We start from the raw sequence: 24,031 nt of genomic DNA on the forward strand, positions 1-24,031 counted from the left end.
GTGGGGGAGGGGGAGGGACTCTGGCTGCTAGAGGCCCTAGTGGCTGCGAGCGGCTTTCAATCAGGCCAGGCGTCCAATCAGCTGCGCCGCACTCCGCAGGAGGGGAAATCCCGGACATTTCTACTTCATTAGAAATCCCCCCCCGGACAGCCATTTAAGGCTGAAAAAGCCGGACATGTCCGGGGAAACCCGGATAGATGGTAACCCTATCTTAGCTCTGCATATATGGCTTGATCCTGCATCAGGAAAGTCAGTGAGAGGAGGAGACATCTTGTGTGACGCAGTTTTGTGAATAACTGTTTTAGGGACTGATCCAAAGCCTACTGAAGTCACTGGAGAGACTCCTGGTGATGTCAATGGGCTTCAGATCAGGCCCTTAAAATTCATGCCTGTCATCCAGTAGCATTGTGTGTTGTGTCCATGAGCTACAGATTCACTTGCAAATGCATCTCATTCTTTTCTAAAAGATGATCCAGATGTTCCAAGACCTTTGAACTCAGGAGATTCAAAACCTGTATTTACAAAATATGGTTTAGCATCACTCACTAATGCCTGTAAGAGAACACTCCCTTTCACCACAGCATGAGCTACGCAGAATAATTCTCATTGCCTTTAGGGACAGCCCTGTGTAAGAGGCAATGTCTAAGCTGCACCACCCCACGAGTACCCTGGGGGGAGACCCCTCCGAGGCACTATCCTCTCCCAGCCTCCGCACTGCTGCTGTTGAGAGAGAAGGAATAATTAGCTGCTGGCCTAGCTGCACTGACTAATACTCCTGGGTGAAGTGGCTCTCAACACACATCCAAGGGCAGAATATGGCCCTGTGTGTACACTAATTCATATCTCAAGATCTATTCAACCAGATGTATGTAGGGAGAGCCAAGACCTGGCTTCCTAGTTAAAATATTTTGAAGACACAGAATTTTATCGTATTGCTATTTCTGGTAACGAATCCCACACCAGGGAAAACCAAGCCTATGGTTAACTCAGTATTTTCTCCCAAATTAACAGCACAGAAAACAGAAGAAATGAGAAATGGCTAATGGCACTGGGATGTGAAAGGTAAGAACAATGAAATCACATACCTTCGGGGATGCATTGTCCAAGAACAAATTTATAACCCTTACAGCATTTTTTCCTGAAAGACAAAAATAGAATAAAATAAAGTAAAATAAAAATGCTGTTTAAAGGAGATATGGCCTTTAAAAACAACATTTATAAAGGGTTTAAAAGTTCTATTTGAGAAGCGATCTCAAAAATAAATTTAAAAAGCCATTAATTCAAAAAACTGATTAATAAACTGGTGATTTCTATTCCTGGGTATACAGAGAGATTTGAAATGATCCATACTAGCACAAACGGTGCATGGTAACCTTCAGAATGAAAGGCCTTTTTCCGTCCTAGATGCATACTGATCTCTAAGTGGAAAAGCAAAGTTCTTAGGCCCCAAAAAGCTCTGAGCATCCTGTCCCTCTTCTCTGCCGCAGTCAGGGCTTTCTGTGTCTCTTATTTACGCTGGACAACTGCGCTTTTAAAAGGTGAGTGTTTGGAGAGAAGTGGGGAAGTTTGTGGAGAGCGCCTCAATTACCAAAAAAAAAAAAAAAAAAAAAAATCATGGAAGTTTGGACGAGAAGATACCTGTTGAAAAAGACCTGGTACTATTTTGTAAAGCAAGAGTATTTTGGATCTTTATTCAGTCAATTCTAAGGCAGGGTCCCTTAGACAAGATTTTCAAAAGTGACTAGTGATTATTGGTGCCTCAGCTTCTTGGCTTCTACTTGAGACACTTGAAAAGGGCCTGATTTTTGGAAAGCGATGAGCACTCACCGTCTGAAAATCAGGGCTCTAACATTGTGCACCCAAACACTGGGCAACTCAAAATCATCAGTCCCTTTTGAAAATCATGGACAACTTATGTTTTTGTGTGGAAAGCACATGACATACTTCTGGAGCTATATATATAAACAACCATGATCATAACTTTCATGACATGCCATAGAGCGTTTCCAAGCATCTGTCACTCTAAAGTAAACCGACTGAAGGACCTATATCTCAGCTAGTCATACACACAAGATTAAATGTTATAATTCATTTCCCACATTTCAAAGAACTCTGAAAAGATGACCGATTAAATAAATGAGATATTTTAACTACAGAAAGATTAATAGGGCACTTAGAATGTTCTAGAAACAGGGACACTTAAATATTAACACTTCTATATGGTCTGAAATTTCTTGAGCTGTTCACTACATGAGAAAGTTCTGGGTGTAGGGAAAACATGTGTTTCTTATAGGCTGGTGTGAAATCACATTTAAACATATGGTGTTATTTCTCTGTTTCTATTTTGTATGGCACAACTACAATAAGCCTCCAAGTTTCTTGATAGCATTTCTGAATACATACTAATGGATACAATCTTTACAGTCCTCTATTAGAGCGATACTAAGGGCCGAGACTGAGTGATCTTTTCTATTGCTTGTGGACTGCCAGCACTGCTTACCCAGAAGTAACCTGTCATTCAACCTCCCGTGGAATTAAATTTAAATTAAGTGGCTTAATCTGGTTTTTGAAAGCTTGTGGATTTTAGAGATATGGACTCTAGAATGTTTTGCAGACGTGCTGAAGTAAAATGTCTGATAAGCTAAGAAGTAATCACTCTTCTGTTTTCCTCCTTAAATGTATAATTGACCTAGGAGAATGCTAACGCAATGGAAGTCAATGACACAAATGCATCCCCTAGGCGACCCAGAGTTCATCACAATATATCATTATGTTGCATTTAAAACAACTATCAGTTGCAACTGACCATTTAAAACAAACACTATATTATTCCAAACTATGTAAAAACAAACTTTGGCTGCACATTTTATACACTTTCAAAGATTAGCCAGAATATAAATTAAATTTAATGAAGTTTGGACGGCTGCAGGGGAAGCTTTGTCTTGTTATGCAAACACTGGTCCTCATTAGACTTCACTACAAACACTGCTGTGAAGTTTTATCTTCAAGACAAACAAATGAAGGAGGAAAAAGTTCAAAGGTGCATCAGAGAGGCTGTTCAGATGCTTCAAGCTATGCAGACGGCTTTCCAAATGCACAGTCATCTCCTTTCCTCTTCAGGATAGGGCGAGACTGATAGCACCGTCTCCTTGTAGGCAGCAGTATAGGCATATACCAGTGAAGAAACCAGCTGGTAGTGATAGAGAATGGAATAAATTACTCAGATGCTTAAATCTACGCACATGCCTTGCTGGATCAGGGTCAGAATGCTCAGTACCTTTCAGGATTGGGTCCTAGCCTCCTAAATCAAATACTTGTGGGTTTTTTGCAAGCTAAACTGTGTAAGTCTAAAGCGAACGTATCTTCCCTTCTGGATTACTGTATTAGCTTGTTCCCCTGCCCTTCCCACCCCGGAATATGCCAGATGCGCAGAACTCTCATTGACTGTGATGTCTATAAAAACTTGACAACAGTTAGGCTACTGGTGTGCTGAGACCACAGCCGATCATGCTGACCAGTACTGTCTCATTGTTTCCTTATACTCTCCCATCTTTTTATCCGTCTGTATCCAGCTATTGTCTCTTGTCCGATACTTAGATTGTAAGCTCCTTGGGGCAGGGACTGTCTTTGTTCTGTGTTTGGACAACACCTACCACCACGGGATCCTGGTCCATGACTAGGGCCCCAGGTGTTATGGTAATACAAATAAATAAAATAATAATAATAATAATGAGGGGGCAGTGACTTTTCATGCTACTGGGGGTAAGGGAGGTTCTCCGACATAAGACGCATTGTGACACTGGACCAGACCCAAAGTCTATCTAACCCGTATCCCATCTCTGTTAGTGGCCGGTTCCAGATCTTGTAAGGAAAATGCAAAAACCCCATGATAGGCAGATGTGGGACAGTTTCCCCCTATATAGGTCATGTCCTGATTGCTAATAGTTAGAGATTGGTTTACGCCCTGAAGCACGAGATTTAGTATTTCTTCCAGAATGTCCGTTGTCATTCATTATAACTACTGGGTATTCTTGGTATCCAGATAAACAGCCAATCCCTTTTTCAATTGTGTTAGGTTCTTGGACTTAATGACACAGTGAGGCAGTGAGTTCCACAGCTTAATTCTACAATGTGCACACACACAGAAAAAAAGTATTTCCTTCTCTCACTTCTGAATTTCTCACCATTTAATTTTACTGAATGTCCCCTTAGTCTTGTTTTATGAGACAGGGAGAACTGAAGTTGCTGATCTCCCCTCCTCTGGATTATTCCTGCTCCTCTTCATGGTAGCTTTAAGTCCCATATGAGGGAATGGCACAAAAAGGACTTAACCAGGCCTCAGAAACTGCATTATCTCCCCATACAATCCCTTAGCAGTAAATTCCCAGTTCAGAATATAGGCTTCTTTTCTTGATGCCAACTCCTTTTTTGATACATGACTTTTCTAAATAGCAAACATTAATTTGACATGATTTTGCAAGGGGATCTGACAGGTTAGGGTTCATACACGGAAAATACAATACTATAGTACTTGCTGCCCTGAACATCATATTACATCTCTAATTCTAAGTATAACAGCCTGGGATGTATTCTTGATGACCTTTACATTCTTTAGGCCAACTACATTCCTGAAAATCAATTTATCAAAATAACTGACACTTAAGTTGATTATTAACAGAGGTACTTTAGTGGTAAAACTTATTTTCAGAACCTGGCTGACATTTCTAATCAACATTGCATAATTATGATCTCATTATACATAATGAGAGGCAAGCAGGCTGCTACTGATCTTTTTAAGCACTGAACAATTTCCTTCATGACTGTTGCTAGGTAGTTGTACATTTAAGTGTGAATCAAATACAGTGGATAATATTTAGCTGCCTCAGAATGTGAAAAAGTAGTGGATCTGCTGTGAAATTAGCTTGGCTCATTATTAAGTTCTATTTCTAAACAGCGGTAACTGTTTAGCACACCTGCTTTTCACATCATGTAACAGGATGGTTTACCTATCAGAAAATGTTATATCAACGGTTTCCTCTCAGTTTCCCAGGTTTCCATGAGCTCAGTGATGTAGTGTTCATTCAGGAAAAGCACTGTTTTAAATAGGAGTTTCTCCTGAGTGAAGACTGCAGGAAGTCCCCATCTCCCAAAATCTGGCACCTGAAGTATTAAAAGAATCACAGTATCAAGGAGGTGTCATAATTCTACAGCTGTCAGCATTCTATAACATTCTAATTGAAAGTGTGTACATGGGCTTAGATGGATATTATATTCATCCATTTCCAGGTATCCATCATTAATGTAGCGAGAGGCCACATCTCATAGAGCTGGTCAGAAATTAGTATTTTTCTCGATGGAACATCTTGATGAAAATAAAACACATTTTCATCAAAATTCAGTGGCAAACTTTGCCTTTTCCCCCCAAAATGCTGGAAAATTCAACCAAAAACTGTCAAAAATCAAAACACTTCAGGTTTTCAGAGGAAAATTTTCACATTTGGGGTTTTCCAGTGAAAAATCCAAATTTTCAAGGCTATATTCCTTGAAAATTTTCATTTAATCGAAAACCCAATTTTCCATTGAAAAAAAATTCATCAGAAAATTCTCAACCAGACCGCTACTCAAAGAATGTCATAACATGAACTCACAACAACCTGTGCACTATCTCACAGATCAGAGGTTCAGCAAGAACTGCAAGTGAACCTGCTGTGCTTAATAACACAAGGGAGCCTTTGTAATATGTACACAGAAGGGATACTTAGTGTGACGGTCCTAAGTGCTTCTTTGATCTTCTTGAATTTCAGAAATATGCAAGACTCTAAAAGTAACGCAAAAAAGGAATAATTAACTTCTATACCTGGCTGATGAATTGTTTAGAAGTGAACCAAACTGCTACAAAAATCCTTGGCTTTTAAAAATTATATATATACATATAATCCTAATGAGCTCCTGCACTCCCTGCCAAATCCTGCATGGACAAATAAGGCCCATCTGTAGTGCAAGAGTGCTCAGTACCCAGTAGCTGTGGGTATCTAGATTTCACATACACAGACGATTTATGCAGTTTGGGACAACATGATCTAAAACTGAAAGAACACGCTTTGTTTTTATTTGGGATACATACCAAAATCTTGAGTAACAGTGAATGGTGTAGACAGCAGTTCAGTATCATAAGCGTATCATAAGCTTTGCCATGGTTTCTAGACCACGTTCTCTTTGACAGCTATCTGAAAAGATAAATGCAGCCAAGGCAGCATTTACTATCCTGGACATCTTACCTGCAAAAGTGGGACTCCTCTCTCTTCCTCTGCATATTCCTCTCATCGATCTAGTTCCAACTGTCATTGCAGTCAATGGAAAGACTCCCCGTGACCTCAGTGGGAATTGGATTGAGCCTATAATCATCAGAACGAAATGAGCTGGGACCACATCACCATACTGAGGCAATTTCCCTCTTCTGAAGAAGTCTTTCCATTGATTTCAATGAGATTGAATAATATAAGGAGCAGCAGGTTCCTGTTATTATCTAAAACAGGGGTAATCAATTATTTTTTGTCAAGGTCCAAATTTCTTGGTCGACATATAGTTAAGGCCCAGACTCCAGAGAATATAATAAAAAAAAATAATGATAATAATAAGTAAATAAAAAGATTTTGGGGTCTGTTCAAAAGCATTTGGCAGTCCGATTTGGCCCACGATCTGCCTATTGACTATCCCGGATCTAAAGAATCCTGGGGCCACAACATATGTACTGTGTTCACACTAACTCATTGACCAGTTTATTGGAAAGCAAAATGAGAATTTTGACTGAGTAAAGATCAGGAAGATCCCCCTGGAACAAGGAAACTGAAGCAGTCAGAGACCTGAGAATCAGCTGGTGTAGTAAAAGACTTGATTTCTTGAAAGTCAGATTTCCACTGATAAATGGATTTTGAAAGATATGAATGAAGGTCATTGTTCTGACCAGCAATTGCAGTTAGTAATTCAGTCTAGTTGTGCATTACTGTTTTCTCTAAAACAAAATGCTGCTTGGCTCTCGTTATTAACATTTTTATCAGGAAAGAAATCCTTTTTTGGTTGCTGTTAAGGTGAAGCCCTTGATAAGACTGAAAATGCATGCACTATATTACTCATTCTCCAAACACATGCCACAGGCCAGATCCTCAGCTGTTAAAAATCAACATAGCTACATTGACCCTGTGATTTTGAAAGCTTTCTGACATGCTATTTGGCTGTCCATTACTGAAATGTATTATTATCTGATTCTCTCCATCTCAGCTATTTGAAGTGTTGTTTTCTCCTGGTGTTTTTATGGACACAGGGAGTTTTATGATGCGTGAGTAGAAATTGTGTTTCTTGGCCTCCTAACTCACAGAGGACATTGCAAAAATGACAAAATGATGAATTACTTTGCAGAGCTACTGCAGAACTCAGTATTTTCACATGAAGGAAACTGGCTGCACATCCATCGATAAAGAGACACTATGATCTTGAATCTAATCAATTTCAAAAGGTGTGTTAAAAAGAAATTAACTACAAAACTCCTTCAGGAAGACAAAGTCTCACTAAGATCAAACAGATCCAACTGTTGAGGCTCATGGTGATGGATGTGCTGAGATGAGATAATAACCAGTTCACCTGGAAAAATGGATTCTTTTGAAAATACATTGAAATAAACAATGTGAAGATTTGGAATTTACCAAAAATCTCCTAACCTGCACTCCCCCAAAGATAGTTAGGTGCCTACCTCTGCTTGGGATTCACAGCTGTGAACCCGCTCCTGGAGTTAGGCACCTAAGTCAGGTCAATTCAGCCCTTTCTTAGAAAAAGAGAGCGAGACTGAATCTTCACCCCATTATAACCAATAGCCCAGTGGTTCGGGAACTCACCTGCAATGTGAAATGCCTGCTTTTCCTCATTTGGAGCACGGACTTCAACTTGGGTCTGCAATATTACAGGTGATGCCCTGACCACCAGTCTATTGGGTATTCCAGGGTGTAGCTTTCTTAATCCCTTCTGTTGGAGCTGTTCCACTTTGTATAAATAAATTAATATTCATTGGTGGAGGAGCTTGAATTTAGTGCTCCCACATAACAGGTGAGTGGCTCCCCATCCACCCACAAGTCCCAGCCCAGAACAGTCCCAGTCTGGTTGCCCCCAGCTGTTTTTTGTGTGAGGCCCAGTCTAGTAGAAAAGGCATACTGGATCAGGCCCTGCAGGTGACACAGGAAGGGGAATGCCATTTTTGAAAATCCTTCCAGTTCTTGAGTAAAGGCACCAAGCAGCTCAGTGGCACCAGGAATTAGATGGTTTTGCACATGTCCCCCAGCAGAAACTTAGGCACTATGGGGATTTTTCCAGCAGAAACATAGGTGCCTAGGAAATATAGGTGCCTCCAGGGTTAGCTGGCAGGCGAGTGAGGGTTTTGAGGATCTCAGTGTGCCTAAATGTTCAAAGTAGACACCTAAAGTGGTAATTAGGCGACTAAGTCCCTTTGTGGGTCTCGCCCTTCATCTCTCTGTGCCTCAGTTCCCTATTAGTAAAATGTGCCCTATCTCACAGAGGGGTGTTTGTTTGAATATATTAAAGACTGAGAGATGATCAAATACTATGGTAATGGGAGCCATCTAGACTGACAAAATAAAGCCTGACCAGAGCAGCAGCACCTCCCTACCACATATCATTTGATCACCAGTCACGTGACCAACACAGCTGTAACCCCTCTTTCCCACTAGACAAAAACCCCACTCTCAGCTCTCTGAGCCAACACTCCTTCAACACACTGGCTTTGCAGCATGCCTAAAAGGTCAATGCATTCTGGCTATTTCAGACCTTGCAGGACAGAGCTTGCCAAAGCTAAGGGGCCCTTAGAAAGAAAACCCCACCTGCAACAAGGGGGATAAAGTTCAAGAGCCTCTGCTGAGTGTAGCTGTGGCAGTATGGCACAGGGGACAGAGATAGTCTCATAAGTAGGCAGAGCCAAGCTGTTGAGATTCCGTACTTGTAAGGATGGTTCCTGTGACCCTCCCTTCTGACTGATAATTAAAGAAAACAGCCTTATTGGCATTTCCATTTCCAAATGATACAGACTGGGTGCTGAAGGAACTGAAATTGCAGAGCTGCTACCTGTGGTCTGTAACCGATCACTTAAATCAGCTTCTGTACCAGATGACTGGAGGATAGCTATTATGATGTCAGTTTTTTTAAAAAGGCTCCAGAGGTGATCTTGACAATTACAGGCCAATAAGCCCAACTTCAGTACCAGGCAAACTGGTTGAAACTATAGTAAAGAACAGAATTATCAGACACACAGATGAACATGAATTGTTGCAGAAGAGACAACATGGCTTTTATAAAGGGAAATCATGCCTCACAAATCTATTAGAATTCTTTGAGGGGGTCAACAAACATGTGGACCAGGGAGATCCAGTGGATATAGTGTACTGAGACTTTCAGAAAGCATTTGACAAGGTCCCTCACCGAAGGCTCTTAAGCAAAGTAAGCTGTCATGGGATAAGAGGGAAAGTCTTCTTATGGATCAGTAACTGGTTAAAAGATAGTAAACAAAGAGTAGGAATAAATGGCCAGTTTTCAGAATGGAGAGACGTAAATAGTGGTGTCTCCCAGGGTCTGTATTGGGACCAGTCTGTTCAACATATTCATAAATGATCTGGAAAAGGGGCTAAATAGCGAGGTGGCAAAATTTGTAGACGATACAAAATTGCTCAAGATAGTTAATCCCAAAGCAGACTGTGAAGAGTTAAAAAGGGATCTCATAAAACTGGATGACTGGGCAACAAAATGGCAGATGAAATTCAGTGTTGATAACTGCAAAGTAATGCACATTAGGAAACATAATCCCAACTTTGCATACAAAACGATGGGGTTTAAATTAGCTGTTACCACTCAAGAAAGAGATCTTGGAGTCATTGTGGATAGTTCTCTGAAAACATCCACTCAGTGTGCAGTGGCAGTCAAAATAGCGAACAGAATATTAGGAACTATCAGGAAAGGGATAGACAATAAGACAAAAAATATCATAATGCTTCTATATAAGTCCATGGTACACCCACATCTTGAATACTGCATGCAGATCTGGTCACCCCATCTCAAAAATATGTATTAGAACTGGGAAAGGTCAGAGAAGAGCAAGAAAAATGATTAGGGGTATGGAAGAGCCTACATGAGGAGAGACTAAAAAGACTGGGACTTTTCAGCTTGGAAAAGAGCCGACTAATAGGAGATATGATAGAGGTCTGTAAAATCTTGATTGGTGTGGAGAAAGAATAAGGAAATGTTATTTATTCCTTCACATAACACAAGAACTAGGGGTCACCCAATGAAATTAATAGGCAGCAGGTTTCAAACAACCAAAAGGAAGTACTTCTTCACCCAACACACAATCAACTTGTGAAACTCATTGCCAGGGAAGCTGTGAAGGCCAAAACTATAACAGGGTTCAAAACAAAACTAGATACATTTATGGAGGATAGATCCATCAGTGGCTATTAACCAAGAGGGTCAGGGATGCAACCCCATGCTCCGAGTGTCCCTACCCTCTGCTTGCCAGAAGCTGGGAAGGGATGACGGGATGATGGATCACCTAATGATTGCCTGTTCTGTTAATTCCTTCTGAAGCACTGATATTTGCCTCCTGTCAGAAGACAGGATACTGGGCTAGACGGACCTTTGGTCTAACCCAGCATGGCTGTTATTATGGGTTCTCAGACTTTTTGGGAAGCCTCAATGTTGTTCTATGGGGAAATATATAATATTGGGGTCTTTGCCACCACCAAACATAACCAGGCCTCAAGAATGGTATTTTTCATGTATACACAATATATCTTAAATCTTGATGCTGAACTATCAATATTAGTTCCATGGAAATGTCATGTAAAATAGCCATAGTTCTATTCTGTGACATAGTTCAACTGACATCACCAATCAGCAGGACGGCTTACCACAAACAGTTTGATTACATTTAGCTTAATGATGTCTGAAAGTGGCAGGCAAAACTGGTATGTGAACTTGATCAAAGCAAGTTTAGAGCACAATGTAAGTATGTGACTCCAATAATGCTGAGAAGTACGTACTCTGCCTACCTTAAAGAGCCATCAATTAGATTCACTAGGTACCTCCATAAAGTGGATGTATATCACCTTCTTGAAGATAATATGGATAAAACTGGAATTTTGGTTCCCCCCCCTTCTATTTATGGTATTGGACCATATTTTCCTGTTTTTAAATGGGGTTTAATACAAGCGAATATTGATACAATTTTTGATTAGATTGTCAGAAAATAATGATATGATTAAATAAGAGTGTGTGACTAATATTGTCTGCTCAGACCTGGTTTTCATATTCTTATGTGCTGTCAGATTTATATGCTATCTCCCTTCCCTTCTCTTTTTACAGCTCTGTTTAATTTATTGACCTATACCAAGAAAGTGATTTTGTTTAAATGCACAGGTAAAATTGATTTGGATTTCAATAAATCAAATTTATAACAACAGGTGTGACATTTTGGGAAAAAAGTAAATAACTTCATTTATATAATTAAATTATTAGAGAGAGAGAGAGAGAGAGAGAGAGAGAGAGAGAGAGAGAGAGTGCAAAGCCATGTTTGTTGTATATATATATTGCTTATTTGCTACATATTCATTCTCACAGGGTGGCAAGGTAGGATTTATTCTTATGTGTTTTCTTCTGCAAAAAATATTCGTGTTCTAAACCTCATGTGAAGACATCCAACACTGAGCCCACATGACATTTAAAATAAGAAAAGAGAATAAAGTTGTTTTTTCACCATCTCCGACTTCCAATTAGAGGACTCGGAGCCAAATTTCTTTCCAAGCCTGTAAACAGCATGTCTTGCTGATGGCGCAGGTTCAGTTATTTATCTAAACAAAGGTGAGCCAGAGTACAGTGCTAATCATTGCACATCTGTCCAGTGTCTTGGAATTCTTAAACTTCCATGACTCTTCATTTTGTGGCTCCAATTTCCTGCAAAAAAATGCATTCTCGATAGAAAGCCATAAATTCCATTTCAGTAATGAAAGTAGTGCCAAAGCATGCCGTAAGGAACGCTGTGCTCATTAGCTGGCTGCTGTTCTGTTGCTAGGTCACTGAAGTCAAACAGAAATAAGTTGTTGGCAAGTTGTTAGATTTACTGAATCCAATCCAGTTTATAAAGCATCTTTCATCAAGAAGATCACAAAATGCTGTATAAGCAATGCCCAATAAAACCTTTTTTTAATAAACAATAAAGGCAACCACACAGTTCGCATATGCATGCACACCCAAACACATCATAGACACGATAAAAGGAATTCAGATTTTATAAGTTAGGTTTCCAAATGAGACATAAATATTGAGTGAAGTCAATAACATCGTCCAAACTGGGGAGGTTGTTGCATAAGAGCTTGACCCTGTTCTCCAGAAAGTCGATGGCAGTTTTGCCACTGACATCAATATGATTAGAATTAGACCCACAGACCAAGATTCAGGACAGTACTTAAGCATGTGGTTACCTTTAAGTATGTCCCATTTACTTGCACAGAAGGGAATTGCGTGCTTAAATGCTGTCCTATAAAAGGATGTTTTCCTAATTTGCAGCAGAAATAGAAGATCTTGGGTGAGATCCTGGCCCCACTGAAGTCAATTGACTTCAATGGGGCCAGGATTTCAACCCCTGTGACGTTGTGCAGTCTATGTGGTTTTATAAAAATATGATAAGTGATTATAATGTAACTGGGATATGCTTCATGCAAAACGTCTCTTGTAAGATATCATTACAAAGCTTATAATCTACTGAGCGTGATCATCCTATTTGTATAAATGTGCCACTCTTGTATCTAAAACCAGAAATATTAAATATAACTCTGAGGGCCTATTGTAATTATGCAAAGTGTGGGCCATTAATGGTGGTTTGGAATCTTGATGACTCCCATTAACCAGGACCATTGTCTGCAGATGGCTGTGTTTATCTGTTAGTCTTCCTGTATATGTGTGTGCTGGCAAGTGGGTAATGAAGTCTTGCAGTGACATGTGATCATGTCACCTGAACTGGAATCCATCTTTAACCTGGTGCGTTTCCAGTGAGGGGGGGTGGAAACCCAGAGGGACAAAGGGTTCCCACCTTATGCAAAAGATATATAAAGGGGTGGAACAGAACAAAGAGGGAGAGAGAGAGCCATCATGAAGAATCCCCTAGCTACCACCTGAGCTGGAACAAGAGCTGTACCAGGGGAAAGAATTGTGCCCAGGCCTGGAAGGTGTCCAGTCTGAGGAAAAAACTTACTGAAGCATCTCTGAGGGTGAGATTATCTGTATTTAGTTTGATTAGACATAGATTTGCGCATTTTATTTTATTTTGCTTAGTGACTTACTTTGTTCTGTCTGTTACTACTTGGAACCACTTAAATCCTACTTTCTGTATTTAATAAAATCACTTTTTACTTATTAAATAACTCAGAGTATGTATTAATACCTGGGGGAGCAAACAACTGTGCATCTCTCTCTATCAGTGTTATAGACGGCGAACAATTTATGAGTTTAACGGATTTATTTGGCTTTAGACCCTATTGGGAGTTGGGCATCTGAGTGCTAAAACAAGCACACTTCTGTGAGCTGTTTTCAGGTAAACCTGCAGCTTTGGGGCAATTAATTCAGACTCTGGGTCTGTGTTGGAGCAGACGGGAGTGTCTGGCTCAGCAAGACAGGGTGCTGGAGTTCTGAGCTGGCAGGGAAAACAGGAGCAGAGGTAGTCTTGGCACATCAGGTGGCAGCTCCCAGGGGGGTTTCTGTGATCCAACCCGTCACAACCCCCACCACCACATCTCTCTGCCCCCACACAACATTAGAAGGCCTTGTTTCAGAAAAAGTTATTTGATTTTGACTTGTCAAAGAAAAGGAACGTGTGACATTTCTCTGGGATACCCAGTGTTGTGAGGCACCTTGTCCCACCTCTCCTTAGTACGAGGACGTCTTGTCTATGCTTGCTATGGGTCAGCTCCCTGGCAACACAAGCATTACCTTCCAGGCCTTGGCAGGCTTTGCTTGCTCTGCACAGGATAGTGATAGGCTAGGGTTACCATACGTCCGTATTTTCCGGGACATGTCCGGCTTTTTGGTTCTTAAATCACCATCCGGGAGGAATCTTTAAATATCTAAAAACGTCGGGGATTTTGCCATTATTATTTTTCCCCAAAGAAGAGTTGATCATTCAAGAAAGAGAGTAAATGTTGATCATTTGAGAAAGAAAGTGAATGTTCATCACTCGAGAGAGTGCCTGCTTTTTCCCACGCTTGCGCCACGAAACAGCTGTTTTGCGTGGCTGGGAGGGAGGGGGAAGGAGGGAGAACGTGGCGCACTCAGGGGAGGAGGCGGGGCCGGGGCAGGGATTTGGGAAAGGGGTCCAATGGGGCAGGACAAACTTCAGACAAACTTTTTGTAAAGACTTTCATGCCTTCTTAAAGAGAAATCAACCACTGCTGAGAAAAATGCGATCTACAGAGAAGTATGTGTGGGCACATGAGGAGAAAGAAAACAGACAAACTGGTGAAAGGAAAGGACTCACTACATATAAAGAAGTACAGTAAACTTTAAATAATTAAACTTCACTTTTGAGGCCATATCACTTTTTCTTATATATACTCAATATAGACGACATGTAGCGCACAGCATATATAACAGTAAAATAACACATTAATACAACACGAGTTGGTAGATACTGGTGCAAATACCCCAGCCTCCCCGGAGTGTCCTCTTTTTTGAATGTTCAAATATGGTAACCCTATGATAGACACATGTCAACCCCCGAGTCCTCTGAGCATCCCTCTGGTCGGCTCAGCTCCTGTTCTACTGAACACTCCCAGAACTCTTAGGGTATGTCTACAGTGCAATAAAACACCTGTGGCTGGCCTTTGTCAGCTGATTCGGGCTCATGGGGCTGTAAAACTGTAGTGTAGATGTTTGAGCTGTGGCTGGAGCCTGGGCTCCCAGATCCTGTAAGGAGGGAGGGGTCCCAGAGCCTGGTCTCCAGCCTGACATGAATGTCTACAATGCAATTTTATAGCCCCAGAGCCCGAGTCCCATGAGCCCGAGTCAGCTGACACAGGCCAGCCATGGGTGTTTTACTGCAGTGTAGACATACCCTTAGATCTGCTATTCCCAAAGGCATTGAGTGGCTATGGGCTACCCAGGGAGCTGTCCCTGAGGTCTGACAGAGAGGCAAGCTGTCACAGAGAGAGGCGCTACAGAAGAATCTCTAATGAATTAGTCCTTCCAGACTCTCCATAGGGAAAAAGACTAGATACTTAGCAAGCAGGCATGTGTGTAGGCTGGTTTATTGGTTTAAAGATGTATGTTTTCTTTGAAATGCTTTCATTCCAAATGAATATTACTTTGCTTTGAGGACGCTGTTTGGTCACTGATTACCACTGGCATTGTTGCAGAGTTTGAGCTTAAGTCAGACCTGCTGAGCTAACTGCAGTTAATACCAGAGGATTGCAACCCAGGATATGGTCTGAGAGTGGGAGAATCACTTGAATCCCACCTGAGCACAGGTGATGGCCTGAGATCGGAGAAAGGGGTGCACATTCAATGAAGGGGTCAGAGGTATAGTTCACCCAGTAACTGTGACACAAAAGAATGAATTTAAATTCCTGAGAATTCCTTTACTCCTTCGGAACAAACATTTTCATTCAAATGTCACTTGAACAAAATTTTACCAGCCTGATATTTAAAATTTATTAGCCTCTGCTACTCTTTCATACCGTACTGGGAGTTTCTTTTTCAGTCACATCTATTCCTGAGAACAAAAGGACAATAAATTTCCAGTATTCTGCATTTACCAAAATCAAAAAAGCCCCCATTAATCTGTATGGCTATGAATCAAAAACCTGTCAACTCCCTTCAACAATATGCTGCTTGTAAAGTAAATCAGACTGGCGAGCTGCTACCTTGCTATTCCTGCTTCAGAAAAATCGCTAGTTGTCTCCTGGGCACTGTTTACATATTGTCTAATGACGGACGGTATACATTTGATTTTTTATGCAAGGACTGAAAAGGTGCACACACTTTGTAAGAGTGTAAAAAGTATAGTGATCCACTTTTATTCATCATGAATTGTAAAACATTGTTCACCATAAGTTACCTGGATTTAATGTACACATTTTAACACAAAATGCTTTGATACGACTAGTAATGGCCAGAGATATAGAGTGAAATTCTGAAGACAATGGGAATGTTGGAACTAGGATTTCACCCATCCTGTATATACCTTGAACAAGACCTAAGACAAACCAGACAACTTACCTTTCTAATCATGCTATATGCATGGCAGACAAATGCTTGCTACATGGTCACTAGTAGAGTTGCTTGAAAAGTCTTCAAAAGTGGAAAATACCAAAAAAAAAAAAAAAAAAAAATCAGTTTCTCAATTAAAAACAAAAATCATTTTTTTTGAAAACCTGAAAATATGTTGGTGTTTCAGTCCCCTCCCACTTCCTTTATCTCCAAACTAAAGTTCAGACCAGTCATATATATACACATTATGCTTTAAAAGGGCTAATTTCACAAAGCTGAAAACAATTTTGAGCCAAATCAGCCTGGAAGAAGAATTCAATCAAAAAAATTTGAATGACAATTGGGAATCACTGAAGAACACCTTACTAAATGCTCAAAAAACCACAATTGAGGAAGAAGGTTTTACTGGTTAAAAATCTGACATCCTTTAGAGAGGAAGTGAAGGCAGCTGTAAAAAAATTTTTAAAAATGGAAGAAAGGGGAAATTGACACAGTAGATAATATAAATGAGAAGTTAGGAATTGTAGAAAATTGATAAGGGAAGCCAAGGGACACAAGGCGACCTCTATTGTCAACAGAGGTAAGGACAATAAGAAGAGTTTATAGATAGATAGATAGATAGATAGATAGATAGATAGATATGGGGGAGTGGGGGGGGGAGGAGAGAGAGCAAAACAAAAAGAATCCTGACAATGGTATTGGTCCATAACTAGATGGAAATGATAACATTAGCAATAACAACAGAGAAAAGGCAGAAGTGTTCAATAAATATTTCTGTTCTGTATTTGGGGAAAAACAGATGATACAATCTGATCATATAGTAATGATAATACTCTTTCCATTCCACTAGTATCTCTGGAGAATGTTAAATAGAACCTAGTAAAGTTAGACATTTTTAAATCAGCATGTCCAGATAACTTGCATCCAAGAGCTTTAAAGGGCTGTCTGAGGCTCTCCCTGGACCATGATTGCAATAGGTCTTGGAACACTGGGGAAGTTCCAGAAGAAAGTTAATATTGTGCCAATTTTTCAAAAGGGGAAAATGGGATGACCTGGGTAATTATAGGCCTATCAGCCTGACATCAATCCTGGATAAGATAATGGAGCAGCTGATCTGGGACTCGATAAATAAAGAGTTAAAGGAGGGTAATGTAATTAATGCAAATCAACACAGGATTATGGAAAATAGATCCTGTCAAACTAACTTGATATCTTTTTTTTGATGAGAGTACAACTGAAGTCTGGTTGATAAAAGTAATAGTATTGATATACATGGACTTCTGTTGGTGTTTGACTTGGTGCCACATGACATTTTGATTAAAAAACTAGAATATAAGATTAGCATGGCACACATTAAATGGATTAAAAATGGGCTAAATGATATGTCTCAAAATGTAACTGTAAACAGGGAATCATCATTAAGCAGGTGTGATTCCAGTGGGGTCCCACAGGTAGTAGTTCTTGGCCCTACGCTAGTTAACATTTTTATGTGTGACCTGGAAGAAAACAAAGTCATCAAAGATAAAATTTGCAGCTGACACACAAAATTGAGGTGGTGGTAAATAATGAAGAGGACAGGTCACTGATTCAGATCGACCTGGATCACTTGGCAAGCAAACAACATGCATTTTAATACAGCTAAATATAAATGTATATATCTAGGAACAAAGGATGTAGGCCATACTTACAGGAAGGGGGACTTTATTTTGGGAAGCAATGACTCTAAGAAAGATTTGGAGGGCTGGGGGTGGACAGTCAACTGAACATGAGCTCCCAGTGTGACACGGTGGCCAAAAGAGCCAATGCGATCCTGGGGAATATTGGGTAGAAGTAGAGATCATTTTCATCTCTGTATTTGGTACTGGTGTGACCACTACTGGATTACTGTGTCCAGTTCTGGTGCTCACAATTCAAGAAGGATGTTGGAAAGAATTCAGAAAAGAGCCACCAGAATGATTAGAAAATATACCTTATCACGATAGAATCAAGGAGCTCAATTTATTTAGTTTTACAAAGAGAAGTTTAAGGGGTGACTTGATTACAGTCTATAAGTATCTACATGGGGAACAAATGTTTAATAAAGTGCTGTTCACTCTAGCAGAAAAAGTTATAATACAATCCAATGGCTGGAAGTTGAAGCTAGACAAATTCAGACTGGAAACAAGGAATACATTTTTAATGGTGAGAGTAATTAACCATTGGAACAATTTACCAAGTGTTGTGGTGGATTCTCGATCACTGACAATTTTTAAATCAAGGTTGGATATTTCTCTAAAAAGATATGCTTTAAGAATGATTTTGGGGAAGTTCTATGGCCCGTGTTATACAGGAGGGCAGAGTAGATTGTCATAATGGTCCCTTCTGGCCATGGAATCTATGAATCTCTCTTTCCCCCATCCTTTTCCCTTGGCAAAATAGGAAAAAGAAGAAAAAGCTGGAGACAAAACAACCCCAGAAAATACAGAAAATTTAGAATGAAACAAAAATTTCCCTCCAAAATTTTAGATTAGAAAAATTGCATTTTTCAAACAAAAAATGTTGACCAGCTCAGATGAATATCGAAATAGCAAAGCAATGAGACTATGGGAAAATTGTTCCATTAATACATTTTCTAACATCAAAAGCCGCACATAAAGAACATGGAATTAATTTCTTAATGTGAGTTAACAAAATCTCTATAGAGACAGCAAAGAAGAAATTATTTCAAGTGTGTTTCACTTATCCAGATGTTTCTCTTTTCTGCTTCATTTTTCTCAGGGAAGACCTTTTAAAGATGAACTGATTATTAAGTACACAGACTTAATGAATTGGACGAGAAAAGAAATAATTGTTCAAGTGACCACGCCAGATGAATGTTTATTACCCAAGGAGATGATAAAGACATATGCTACAGATAGAAAAGTCATTATTTGGCTGGAGTACATTTCTATTCTATGAACCACTTCCAGGATAAAGAAGTGATTTGCTTGTAAAATAACACTGTATGAAAGTTCGGTGAATTATATAGTGTTATTATACTGTAGTCTCAATGTCATGGATTATTTTTAGACATGCTCAGCTGCAGGTTATTTGCTGCAGGGTGGATTATGCGCAGTGAGTCGTGAAGCAGTTGAATCGTTAGACAATCATTATTAGTATGATTTATTTATACAGTGCCTTTGGAGAGCATGAGAGAGTCAAGGTAGGTGAGGTAATATTTTTTAATTGCACCACCTTCTGTTGGTGAAAGAGACTAACTTTTGAGCTCCACAGAGCTCGTCTTCAGGTCTCTTAGCGTATGTCTACACTGTAATAAAACTCCACACAATTGACTTGGGATCACAGGGTTATAAAATTGCAGTGTAGACATCCAGGCTTGAGCTGGAGCCTTGAGGGCCCTGGGACACCCCCCCTCCCCAGGGTCTCAGGGCCCGTGTTCCAGCTCAGGCCTGGACATCTACAGTACAATTTTATAGCCCCTGCAGCATGAGCCTGTGTCAGCTGACATGGGCAAGCCACAAGTGTTTTATTACTCTTAGAGTATGTCTACACTGCAATGTAAGCCCAGGGTTAGTAGAACTTGAGTTATCAGACCCTGGGTTAGTTAACCTAGAGCTTGAGCGTCTACACTCACTTGTAATCCCAGGTTAGGAATTGTTGAACCCTGGGTTCTAGCCTGGGGCTTCAGCGTCTACACTACAGTATGCAGACCCAAGTCCAACCAGCCATATTTCAGACTTCCTAGTGCCCTTCCAAAATGTGGTTGCTCTAGCCCTCTGTTCATGGTGCAGTGAGAGAAAATTTGACTGTCCAGAGGCCAAAGAAAGTCAGCCCATGGGATTGTGGGATACTTTTGGTGGACTCCCAGACCACGAGTCCTGTGGGACTGCTTTTACATTGCAAAGCAAAGCAAAGGGGCTTGAACTCTGGGTCCCGGTTTGACTCAGGTGAGGACCCTCCATCCCTGTGGGGTCCTGGGACTCTGGGTCCAAGCTCTGGGTTAGTACAATTTGTGTGTAGATGGACGGGAGGTTAGGCTTGAGCCTGAGTTTTAACCATGGGCTTACAGTGTAGTGTAGACATATCCTTAGAGTCTTCTTTGAGACAGACTGCTGCCATTCACAGGAGCTTACACACAAGGCAGGCAGCTGCAATGGTGAAGAGTGAGGATGGGAGCAGATAGCATTGCAGTCGATAGATAATGGAAGGTGAGGTGAAAGAAGTGGCTCTGAAATACAGCACTTCCACTATACCCTTTGTTTAAAATGCAAGGAGTAGGGGGTCAATCCAACTCCCTTTAATATCACTGAAGTCGTTCTTTGACATTAATGTGATCTGGATTGGGCACAATCTTCTCTCACTGTATGTGCATAACTCCCTTAACTTCTCTTGTTGAGAAGAGTGGTGGTCCTGACTATATTTTTCTTTTTAACTAAGGCTTGGGCTACACTAAGAACTTATGTTGGTATAACTACATCACTCAGGGATACGAAAAATCCACACCCCTGAGTGTAGTTACATGGCCTTAACACCCAGTATAGACAGCGCTATGTTGACGGGAGAAGCACTTCTGTCACCATAGCTATTGCCTCTCTGGCAGCTGATGGAAGCTCACCCATCAGAGTAGGAGGCATCTTCGCTAAGTACTAAAGCACTATAAGAGTAGACAAGCCCTGAGTTAACCAGTTTCCTGTCACTTCCTCCAGTTTCCCTGCTTCACAGAGTCCACATAAAACAGCCCGTGAGCCCGTCCACTTTTTGAATTTGGTGCCGACTGCCCATTACTCAGATACAGTGTGTAGTCACCAATGCCATGATCCAACTAAGCCATCTGCAAGCAGAACCCCAGCACTAAGTCAGAGGAGAGACCAGCTCAACAAACAGCTGATGCAGAAAGCTGCTCCCCCTCATGGATCTTGCTGCTGAAAGGTGAACTTGGTCCTGAATAGCCTCCCTGCCAGGGTCCAATGCAAGCCCTTCATCTAGTCTTACTGCCAGCTGTTCCTCACCTCCTCCCAGAGTCTTGTGCCACAGGTGAGAATGCAACTCATAACAACTTCCAGTCCCATTTTCCTGTAGCTATCTATCATGGTGGGCCAGAAGCCTGACCTTCACCACACCTGGCTCCCAGAGGAAGAGAGGGTTGTAGAAGTGGCCTTTCTTTCCTACAGCAGAGCCTGGAGGGCAATTCACTATATTTGGGTGATACCTACCCTCTCTCTCTCCTTATCTGAGATGCCCGCCTTGCATTCACTCCCTCTGCCAACTATGGTGTCCCTCTGGGATTCTCCCCTTATTCCACACTTCCTTGCTCTGCCCCAGCATTTGAATGCCATCTATTTCCTCTCATCTTCCATGCACAGTACCTCCTCTCATCCCATTGCCTGAGGGCGGGAGGTAAATCTGCTTCTGGCATCACAGCTGCTTGCTTTGGGGGTTGGGGGTCACGGTGAAGAAAAGACCAACTATCTTTCCCGAAAGGAAGCACTCAGAGTGGAAGAATGGAAACCCAGCCAACAGAGCAGTAAAACTAGCGGTGCAGTAGCAGCACGAGAGGCCTGCAGAACTGGTAGCCCCAAGATGCCAGAATGGACAAGTGAAGGCAAAAACTGTTTACTAGTCCCAGCCCTCTGGAACTCACAAGGGAACCAAGGACAAAGGTCAAAAGCTCAAGACTGTCCCACCCCATCCAAATAGAAACTGTTGGCAAATCTATGCTGGCTTCATGGCTCTGAGCTGTTGGGGGCTGTGTGTCATGGAAGGACTAAAAGTCTCGAGAGCATTCACGGTTGGGATCAAATTTGCACAACTTCTCTGCCTGCCATTTGGCTCAGCAGAATCAAAAACAATTCTAAAAAAAATAAATAAATTCTTTATTCATTTTAAAAAATAGAATTCCCATCTTTCCTCTGTAAGGAAAGCCAGACAGCTAGGATCTGTGACTTCCAGGGCTTGTGCTACTTGGGAAGCAGCAGATATTTTCAGCTGCATCAGCCCATTAATTAGAGAAACTAAAGCATACAGATTTGGCACACACTACGTTTTCTGGGCAAGTATGTGTTTTACTTGGAGAAGGTACTTATTGGGTTTTTTTTAGTTTTTGATAAAGTATGAATAAAATTTATCTATAAAAATGAACATCTCCAAGGAAAAATAATGGAGTGTGTCATTTTTAGGCATTGAGCCCGCTGGGTAATATTCCTACAAATAATCATTTAGAAGTCTGGGATTTTTATCCTTATTCTGCAATTTAAAATGCATCCCAGATTCTTCTTTACATTCTGGCCTGAACTGCCGTGTAACGCTGCTGTGCATTTCAGCCACATTCTACTTTAGGAGTGGATGCATTTCATTAGTGAGTAAAGTGATCCCTTTGGAGATAATATGGGTCATTTTTCTTTGTAAAGTTCTTTGGGTGGAAGGTATTCTATATCTGAAATTATTCAATTTTAGATTTTATGGAGAGTCAAAATAATACGTGCAGAAGCACATTCAAATTTTACATTGTTCCAGGGTTGTTGTTGGGTTTTGTCGTTATTTTATGCAGTTGCTTTATCAACTCTGTTAATCACTCTAATTAAGAGGACAAAACGACAGTCTTGTGTTGCTACTTCTTATTTTTTGCTACGATTTTTTTTGCCACTGTCTTATTGGAGCTCCCTTTGTATAGTAGAAATCTGTTTGTGGCTGTCTGGTACATTTCAGTGTTAGCACAATATTGATAACAGATTTTTTTTCTTGCTACTTGAATGGGTTATTATAGATGTATTCATGTATTTACTATTTTTGTAATGCTTAAATAGTTGTTTTAATACTGTAGTGTCTTTATATCATAGAATCATAGAATATCAGGGTTGGAAGGGACCTCAGGAGGTCATCTAGTCCAATCCCCTGCTCAAAGCAGGACCAATTCCCAACTAAATCATCCCAGCCAGGGCTTTGTCAAGCCGGGCCTTAAAAACCTCCAAGGAAGGAGATTCCACCACCTCCCTAGGTAAAGCATTCCAGTGCTTCACCACCCTCCTAGTGAAATAGTGTTTCCTAATATCCAACCTAGACCTCCCCCACTGCAACTTGAGACCATTGCTCCTTGTTTTGTCATCTGCCACCACTGAGAACAGCCGAGCTCCATCCTCTTTGGAACCCCCTCTCAGGTAGTTGAAAGCAGCCCCTCATTCTTCTCTTCTGGAGACTAAACAATCCCAGTTCCCTCAGCCTCTCCTCATAAGTCATGTGCTCCAGACCCCTAATCATTTTTGTTGCCCTCCGCTGGACTCTTTCCAATATTTCCACATCCTTCTTGTGGAGTGGGGCCCAAAACTGGACACAGTACTCCAGATGAGGCCTCACCAATGTCGCATAAAGGGGAACGAATATCGTAATTGGACTTACTGTGTACACACTGTAGCTGTCTGTATGTGTATATTTTAAACCAAAACACAGACATTCACCTGTCCTTTACACCAGTGTAAATCAGAAGCAACTCTACTGAGGCTGGTTGACTAGATTCTGGTCACAGGTGAAAATTCAGAGCAAATGTACCAAAGTCAGTGGATTTGCTCTGCATTTACACTGCTGTAAATGCGATTAGGATCTGCCCCAAAAGAGTTTCAATGTATATTAAACCAAAGTGAGCTCAGAATCAGGGCTACAGATCAATTTAATATGAGCAAGCGTTAGAAAATATCCATAAAATGGGTTTTGATATGCATTGATGTTTGTTGTTATAAAGTATTCACATTAT

The 24,031-nt window shown here is 40.8% G+C and overlaps 1 protein-coding gene across 1 annotated transcript in view; it reads right to left on the reverse strand.

The window, feature by feature from the left end:
- The window catches only part of CCBE1 (collagen and calcium binding EGF domains 1), a 179,104-nt gene that overhangs the window by 32,229 nt on the left and 122,844 nt on the right, over positions 1-24,031 (reverse strand). The window contains exon 3 of the mRNA XM_026649035.2: positions 1,086-1,138. Within this exon, the coding sequence (XP_026504820.1) occupies positions 1,086-1,138 (53 nt within the window). The remainder of the gene's footprint in view (positions 1-1,085; positions 1,139-24,031) is intronic.

This window comes from Terrapene carolina, unplaced genomic scaffold, assembly GCF_002925995.2.
Source record: "Terrapene carolina triunguis isolate 2854851 unplaced genomic scaffold, T_m_triunguis-2.0 Scaffold69, whole genome shotgun sequence".
NCBI classification, from domain to species: domain Eukaryota; kingdom Metazoa; phylum Chordata; order Testudines; family Emydidae; genus Terrapene; species Terrapene triunguis.